The sequence below is a fragment of the Portunus trituberculatus genome, chromosome 26 (assembly GCF_017591435.1).
Source record: "Portunus trituberculatus isolate SZX2019 chromosome 26, ASM1759143v1, whole genome shotgun sequence".
NCBI lineage: Eukaryota > Metazoa > Arthropoda > Malacostraca > Decapoda > Portunidae > Portunus > Portunus trituberculatus.
In genome coordinates this window covers 46,556-55,382 of record NC_059280.1, presented here as the reverse complement: position 1 = coordinate 55,382, position 8,827 = coordinate 46,556, and the positions used below count along the sequence as shown (strand labels likewise).

The window sequence follows — 8,827 nt, the reverse complement described above, 5'->3', positions numbered from 1 at the left end:
ACACGCAGTGTTGTCCAAAGAGGCACTGGGCAGCTGAAACACCGATTTCATGTCTTGCACAGTGAGGTCCGGGTCAGCCCACCATTGAAGGTGTGCAAGATGGTGCATGTTTGTGCTATGTTGCACAATATATGTAAAGACAGGAATATTCCTATTCCTATTGATGCAGGCCACCCTGACTTTGAAGAGCAGCAGCACGACATCGTACAAGAAGTGCCACCACTTCCAGCTGCTCGACAAAATCCGGGTCGCCTGTATCGAGATGAATTCTGCAACTTGCATTTCAAGTATGTTGATTATTTTGTACCAATATATACTGGCTTTACTGTATTTGATCTTGGATATGTCTACTTATCATGCATTAGTATCTCATTACTGTTGATTAACCACCTTTTTTCAGCAATCCTGCCAGAAACATGGCCCACCTGCCCCACCACTGATCTGGTGACACATGCAGAGATCAATTTTGCAACTTGCATTTCAAGTATGTTGGTTATTCATTCTGTACCAATATTTACTGGCTTCTATAAATAATCTTGGATACATTCACTCATCATCTCATTATTGTTGATAAGCAACCTAATTTTTCTTTTCTTTTCTTTTTTCATTCTTTCCAGCATTCCTGCTTGAAGTGCGGATCTCCTGCCCTTCAGCACACATGGCCAGTCACATGCCAAGGTACTGTCAACATCTATGTTTTCCATCTCCTTAATTCTTATCCTCACTGCTTTTGTGTTGACATTTAAAACTGTACACTCTTCTAAATCAACATAAATGCTTTCTATCTCTCCTAATTGTCATCCTCCACACTTCCATGTCAACATTTTAAACCTTACACTCTTCTAAATCAACATAGATACTTTCATCTCTCTTAATCCTCATCCTCGACACTTCCATGTCCACATTTAAAACTGTACACTCTTCTAAATCAACATACATGCTTTCCATCTCCATTAATTGTCATCCTCCACACTTCTGTGTCCACATTTAAAACTGTACACTCTTCTAAATCAACATATATACTTTCCATCTCCTTAATTCATCCTATCCTTTTAAAACTGCACTTTCTAAATCAACATTATCCATCATTTAAAACCATACACCCTTCTAAATCAACATACATGCTTTCCATCTCCCTTAATTGTCATCCTCACCACTTCCATCACTTTCTTCCTGGGAGCTCCTGGCCTCACTGTCCTTTTCTGGCAAATATTCCTCATGTGAGTCACTAATGAGTCCTTCTGATTGACTCTCATTGTCCTCAGAATCCTGTAATTCATCTAATAGAGCCAGCTCACCCTCAGAATTCCTCAAGGGTGACAATGACAACACCATTACACCACACTGGTCAGTAACACACTGCCCACCGGCCACCACCCTCCCCTCAGGCCACATGGTCCCTCTCCCAAGCCACCGTACCCAGTGTCCCTGAAAACAGTTAGTCACTTTGTCACTGAATCATAAAAAACACACAAAGCGAGAAGATGAAGCACTGATGGTGTGTGCATGTACTGTAAATATCTTGAAACACCCTTAAAACACCCTAACATAGCCTAAAATAGTTAAAACAGTCTTAAACACCCTTAAATAGCCTTAAAATAACCCTAAAACACTAAAACAGTCTTAAACACCCTTAAAATAGCTTAAAACTGCCTTAAACATCCTAAAATTCTTCAAACACCCTAAAATAGCCTTAAACAATCTAAAACAGCCTAAAAATACCCTAAGACAGCCTTAAAACACCCTAAAGTAGCCTTAAACACCCTCAAAGTCTTCAAACACCCTAAAACAGCCTTCAATACTCACAGTTGGCTAGGTGTGTCCCAGCTGGTGTAGTTGCTATGTTCCATCCCTACATAGAGCCACTTCCTTTAGTACGGCCGGTGGTGGCTGGTGATCCTGTTGGGAGGAGGTGGTGGTGGTTATAATAGTACTAGTGGTGGTAGTGAAATGGTGTGGTTTTGTGAGCATCTGATGTGGTAATGTTGGTTGTTTGTGGTGGTTGTGGGTGTGGTTGGACAGTGGTGGTGGTGGTGGTGGTGGTATTAGGAGGATTTTAAAAAGACAAATATTTTCCGGCCAAAACAAGTTAAAAATTGAGGTTTATGAGACAAAATTGTAAGAAAAACACGCTTTCACACACCCGACACTCACCAAACACACAGCACACCAGCACACACCATTCCCACACCTGCACACACCAACAAACCACAAACAACCCTTTGCAAACACTGGAAAATGCAAAAAACACACACCCAAAAAATATATAGTAGCTTACACTAAAAACATTTACACACACACCACACGTACCACACACACACACACACCTGCGGAAACCTTTCCACACCTGCACACACCAGCACAGTACACAGCTTGGTGTGTGGAGGAGATATGGAGGAAAGAAAAGGAGGTGGTGGAGGGAAAAATGAGAAAAATTGTCAGGTTTTGAAGGGAGATTTAGAAAAGTACTATTTTGACTATGATAGAAGTGAGATAGGAGACTCAAAATTAGAGAGAAGGTGGAGGAAACATGGAGGAAATAGTCTACTGAAGGAAAAGCCTGGAGGTAACCTGTGGAGGAAACAAGACAAACATTACCTAACCAAAATGCACCAAAAATTACCTAAAAATATTGCATCACACACACACACACTCCACAAACAACCCTTAAATCACACCTGGATAACGCCCACAATATGTTTACCCTAGCCAACCCACACCAAAAAAAAAAAAAAAAAACACTATACATAGGTAGCTATAGTTGACATTACAAAAACGTACAAAAAACACACTTACAAACACACCACACTCACAGCACACCTGAGGACACCTTTCCCACACCCAAACACACTCACCTCTCCCTCTGGAACTTGGTGAGTGGAGTATTTGTGGAGTTTTGCCGCAGAGAGGAGACATGCAGCAAGTCAACAGCAGCGGCTCTCCAAGAACCCATTGTGACATTGTGGCAAGCCATGGTGCACCTCTGGAATAGTGGTAGTTGTTGTAGTGGTGGTGGTGGTAGTAATAGTATAAATGAGGCGTGACAAGGCGTAGGAAAGAGTGAAGGACACTGCCTACCACACTATAACACCACCATATCTCACTAACCACTTCAACTATCAAACTATCACGCATATGGGAGGTGTATGGATCCACAAACTATCTACGGAGGCAATATGAGGGCGTGACAAGGCGTAGTAAATAAGAAAAACTGAAAATAGTTAACACAGAGAGGGCCGATGTGGAAGGCAGGATGGCGGACACTGCCTAACACAAGAACACCACCATATCTCAGTAACCGCTTCAACTATCAAACTATCCCGCGCATGGGAGGTGTATGGGTGCATAAGCTATCTATGGAGGCAATATGGGGCGTGACAATGCGTAGGAGGGCAGGAATGACCACCGCAAATATGAGGCAACAAAACCCAAAAGTTTGCTTATAAAGACGCACTTATTTTCACTTTACCAGACTTTTTTCACCTTAATTGGCACGTCTCACTAACTCTACATACTTTAGATAATAAGCATGTACACGCACACACTTGGGAATAACTCACCTGCTCCACAAATGTTCAAAAACTGTAAGTCTCAAAACAGAGCTAACAATGGCGGATCTTCTTCTTCTTCTACGCAAAATGTCGACATCATTGTATACACTTTCTCTATCACTCAAACTTCTTATAAAATTCAAAATAACATTGAAACAAAATAAATAAAATATAAAATGGTAAAGAAAAATGAAAATAACATGTGTATTATATTCCCAATACCGAAATGGGGGTGTTGGGGTTACTCACAAATCTTCATAAAAAAAACATATTTCGCCGTAAGGATTGAAATATTTCTACTTATTTAGTAATGTTGGCACTTTTCTGATATCTGATTTGTTATTAGTAAAGTAAACTAATTTCTAAACTACAATAGAATCGAGTCCAGCTGTGTTTTGGTTTACCGAAAAAATAACGTTAAAGTCACTGCAAGGAATATAACGTTTTTTTTTATCAGCACGCCTAGGATTGTTTTGGTGCTTGATATAACACTTAAAAGATATGAAAAACATGATTCAAGTAACAATATTCCATAAAGTTTAGTCTACCTATTCGTATTTTCAATTTCAAAATTTTGAATGGTAACAAAATAGAAAACAAAAATCTTTATATGACAAAGAATCTGTGTTTTCTTTATTCGGCTGGAAAGCGAAAATTTGTGTTATTCAGAAAATGTAATATAACGTAGTTTGGGTGAGCTTTCCATCTCGACATTGTGGTGTGTTTGTCACCCGTTAATTGGACACAAACACCTTCCTTTCCACCGCTTTCAATAAAAACCACCCGGTAGGAATATTATATTTTGATTATTAGTTACACTATTTATCGCGCCTAAAAGTGTAGTGTATACTAGTCTGGGAGCCGTTTTTCTTGTGGCGATTTTTTAAATGAATTATCTACGTAAATATTGAACCCACGGGGGGCGCCTCACCCCTGCCTTCCCCATGGACAGTCCAGCAATGTCTGCTTCCACTCCCCCTGTGTTTCCAGACCCAGAGAGTGAAGCAAAGCCAGAATCAACCACCACACTAGATAAATAGCCATTACTGTGGTAAATAAGGCGATGGTTGTGTATATGTACCCCAGTTAACACCGCCCGCCGCCCACCTCACCCACACCCACAGCCCGCCCCAACATTTCCTTCAATTCTCACTGTTTTCTGCTGCTGCTGCGCGCCTCAAATGCATAGCAGGGACAAAAGAGGAGCGAGTAGTAGTAGCAGGAGCAGCAGTGTTATTATTATTACTATGATTAATGTGTGTGTGGGGGCGGGCTGTTTTATGTAAAATTATCTCTCTCTCTCTCTCTCTCTCTCTCTCTCTCTCTCTCCATGAAGGCCACAGAGGTGACTAGGTAGAGTGTTCCTGCTGTTAATAATTTAGAAATGTTGTTAATCTCTCACTGGAACCTTAAAAACAATAACAACTTCAACTATACTCTATTGGTGAAGGTTAGACACACAACCCGTCACTTCAGAGGAGCTTGGCGGTGTCTTATGGTGTGGCTTGACAATGTTAGGGCTGGATACGTCACTAAGCCCTCTCTCTCTCTCTCTCTCTCTCTCTCTCTCTAATCGGTAAAGTTAGTCACTTTGAAGGTAAAAATGTGTCCCAGTAATGAAGATGTTAAAATAGTGAAGACTGGCATTAATCTTCCGTCCTCCATACATCCTTCCTAATGTCAATAAAATGGTCTAATGGCACACAAATCTCAAGGTAAAAATGTTTCCCTGTACTGAAGGGGTTAAAATAGTGAAGACTGTGGCCATTAATCTTCTGCCCTCCATACACCCTTCTTAATGTCAATAAAATGGTTTAATGGTGCATAAATCTCACGGTAAAAATGTGTCCCAGTACTGAAGGGGTAAAAAATTATGAAAACTGTGGCCATTAATCTTTTGCCCTCCATACACCCTTCCTAATGTCAATAAAATGGTCTAATGGTACACAAATCTCAAGGTAAAATGTGTCCCAGTACTGAAGGGGTTAAAATAGTGAAGACTGTGGCCATTAATCTTCTGCCTTCCATACACCCTTCCTAATGTCAATGAAATGGTCTAATGGCACACAAATCTCAAGGTAAAAATGTGTCCCAGTACTGAAGGGGTTAAAATAGTGAAGACTGTGGCCATTAATCTTCTGTCCTCCATACACCCTTCCTAATGTCAATAAAATGGTCTAATGGTACACAAATCTCAAGGTAAAAATGTATCCCAGTACTGAAGGGGTTAAAAATTATGAAAACTGTGGCCATTAATCTTCTGTCCTCCATACACGCTTCTTAATGTCAATAAAATGGTCTAATGGTACACAAATCTCAAGGTAAAAATGTGTCCCAGTACTGAAGGGGTTAAAATAGTGAAGACTGTGGCCATTAATCTTCTGTCCTCCATACACCCTTCCTAATGTCAATAAAATGGTCTAATGGTACACAAATCTCAAGGTAAAAATGTGTCCCAGTAATGAAGGGGTTAAAATTATGAAGACAGTGGCCATTAATCTTCTGCCTTCCTAATGTCAATAAAATGGTCTAATGGCACACAAATCTGAAGATAAAAATGTTTCCCTGTACTGAAGGGGTTAAAATAGTGAAGACTGTGGCCATTAATCTTCTGCCTTCCATACACCCTTCTTAATGTCAATAAAATGGTCTAATGGCACACAAATCTGAAGGTAAAAATGTGTCCCAGTACTGAAGGGGTTAAAATAGTGAAGACTGTGGCCATTAATCTTCTGCCCATACACCCTTCCTAATGTCAATAAAATGGTCTAATAGTACACAAATCTGAAGGTAAAAATGTGTCCCAGTAATGAAGGGGTTAAAATAGTGAAGACTGTGGCCATTAATCTTCTGCCCTCCATACAGCCTTCCTAATGTCAATAAAATGGTCTAATGGTACACAAATCTCAAGGTAAAAATGTATCCCAGTACTGAAGGGGTTAAAATAGTGAAGACTGTGGCCATTAATCTTCTGCCTTCCGTACACCCTTCCTAATGTCAATAAAATGGTCTAATGGCACACAAATTTCAAGGTAAAATGTGTCCCAGTACTGAAGGGGTTAAAATAGTGAAGACTGTGGCCATTAATCTTCTGCCTCCATACACCCTTCCTAATGTCAATAAAATGGTCTAATGGTACACAAATCTGAAGGTAAAAATGTGTCCCAGTACTGAAGGGGTTAAAATAGTGAAGACTGTGGCCATTAATCTTCTGCCTCCATACACCCTTCCTAATGTCAATAAAATGGTCTAATGGTACACAAATCTCAAGGTAAAAATGTATCCCAGTACTGAAGGGGTTAAAATAGTGAAGACTGTGGCCATTAATCTTCTGCCTTCCGTACACCCTTCCTAATGTCAATAAAATGGTCTAATGGCACACAAATTTCAAGGTAAAAATGTATCCCAGTACTGAAGGGATTAAAATAGTGAAAACTGTGGCCATTAATCTTCTGCCCTCCATACACCCTTCCTAATGTCAATAAAATGGTCTAATGGCACACAAATCTGAAGGTAAAAATGTGTCCCAGTACTGAAGGGGTTAAAATAGTGAAGACTGTGGCCATTAATCTTCTGCCCTCCATACACCCTTCCTAATGTCAATAAAATGGTCTAATGGCACACAAATCTGAAGGTAAAAATGTGTCCCAGTACTGAAGGGTTAAAATAGTGAAGACTGGCCATTAATCTTCTGCCTCCATACACCCTTCCTAATGTCAATAAAATGGTCTAATGGCACACAAATCTGAAGGTAAAAATGTGTCCCAGTACTGAAGGGGTTAAAATAGTGAAGACTGGCCATTAATCTTCTGCCCTCCATACACCCTTCCTAATGTCAATAAAATGGTCTAATGGTACACAAATCTCAAGGTAAAAATGTATCCCAGTACTGAAGGGGTTAAAATAGTGAAGACTGTGGCCATTAATCTTCTGTCCTCCATACACCCTTACTAATGTCAATAAAATGGTCTAATGGCACACAAATCTGAAGGTAAAAATGTGTCCTAGTACTGAAGGAGTTAGGGGATGGGAGGTTAACATAACTGTAGTGTACTTTAGTGTAGATGATAAACTAAGGAATGGTACTATCAAACTGGAAATTGAGAAGATCATAGAGACTAATGCACAACATCCACTGCTTACAATCTGGGACTTGAATGGCCACGTGGGATTCAAAGGAACACAAAAGCCAGATGGAAATGGAAGAATGATATTAGAATGCATGGAGAAGTATAAAATGATAATGCCCAATGACGATACAATTGTGACAGCTTAGCTCAGTAATCAGCTTACCTTGTTGAGAAAATGCTTTGCTTCAGTGACACCCCAGACAGCTTAGCTCAGTAATCAGCTTACCTTGTTGAGAAAATGCTTTGCTTCAATGACACCCCAGACAGCTTAGCTCAGTAATCAGCTTACCTTTATGCTCAGAGTATGTTTTGGGGCATTTTGAGGTGTTACATCGTGTTTTGAGTGTGTTTGGGAATAAAATTGAGTGTTTCAAGTGGTTTGGGCGTATTGAGTGTGTGTGGGTGTGTTTGTATTGAGCTCAGAATTTGTTTTGGGGCATTTTGAAATGTTTTGGGATAAAATTGAGTGTTTTAAGTGGTTTGGATGTATTGAGTGTGTGTGTGTGTGTTTGTATTGAGCTCTGGGTGTGTTTTGGGGCATTTTGAGGAGTTACATGGTGTTTTGAGTGTGTTTTGGGATAAAATGGAGTGTTTTTACTGAAACTGAGGTTCCCCACGAATAGACCTGTCTCTGATAAAATGCTTTGGTTCGCAGTGACATCTCAGACAGCTTAGGTCAGTAATCAGCTTACCTTTGTGCCATCTTGACATGACATGATGCTCTCGGGAACACATTCCTCACACAAATAGATAAATTTCTGCACACTCAGTGAAATGTGGCTCAAAAATCTCTTAACTTCTTGTATGGTACATTTGCAGGATTGAAGCAAAGTCAGTCTTTTTATAATAATATATTTCCTCTATGTCACATAAACAGCTTTCATTCCTTCACAGCACCAACATCCACACAGAGTGTCCACACAGACAACACTGCGTCATTAAACTGTATATTAATGTACTTTAACTACTTTACATGTACGGTAAGTCCTCGTTACACGGTACATGTGCGTTCCTGAAAACCTTACCACAAATCAGAATTACCGTATCCCGAACCCATTATAACGTGCAATAATAGGGAATGCGCTCCAGCTTCCTGGGAGGTAGGCTAGAAAATGGCCTGTTCATACTCAGATATTGTGTACAAAA

General features: G+C 40.0%; 1 protein-coding gene and 1 long non-coding RNA gene across 9 annotated transcripts in view; one reads left to right on the top strand and one right to left on the bottom strand.

Moving 5' to 3' along the window:
• Positions 1-8,827, top strand: part of LOC123509051 — a 22,186-nt gene continuing 13,359 nt past the window's right edge. For 2 of the 7 annotated variants that reach the window (XR_006676093.1, XR_006676096.1), the window contains exons 1-2: positions 399-484; positions 618-678. Coding sequence is in view for 3 of the 7 variants with exons in the window: in XM_045263173.1 (XP_045119108.1) it covers positions 107-287; positions 618-678; positions 1,266-1,275 (252 nt within the window). In the remaining 4 variants the exon portion in view is untranslated. Of the gene's footprint in view, positions 288-398; positions 485-617; positions 679-1,265; positions 1,348-4,331; positions 4,603-8,827 lie in introns of those variants that run through there. The other 5 variants (XM_045263173.1, XR_006676095.1, XM_045263172.1 and 2 more) reach the window with 5 other exon arrangements.
• Positions 1,807-8,827, bottom strand: part of LOC123509052 — an 8,133-nt gene continuing 1,112 nt past the window's right edge. Inside the window, exons 1-3 of one of the 2 annotated variants that reach the window (XR_006676098.1) lie at positions 3,561-3,633; positions 2,856-2,983; positions 1,836-1,899 (exon numbers count right to left, since the gene is read on the bottom strand). This is a non-coding gene — a long non-coding RNA (uncharacterized LOC123509052). Of the gene's footprint in view, positions 1,900-2,855; positions 2,984-3,560; positions 3,634-8,827 lie in introns of those variants that run through there. The other variant, XR_006676097.1, reaches the window with a different exon arrangement.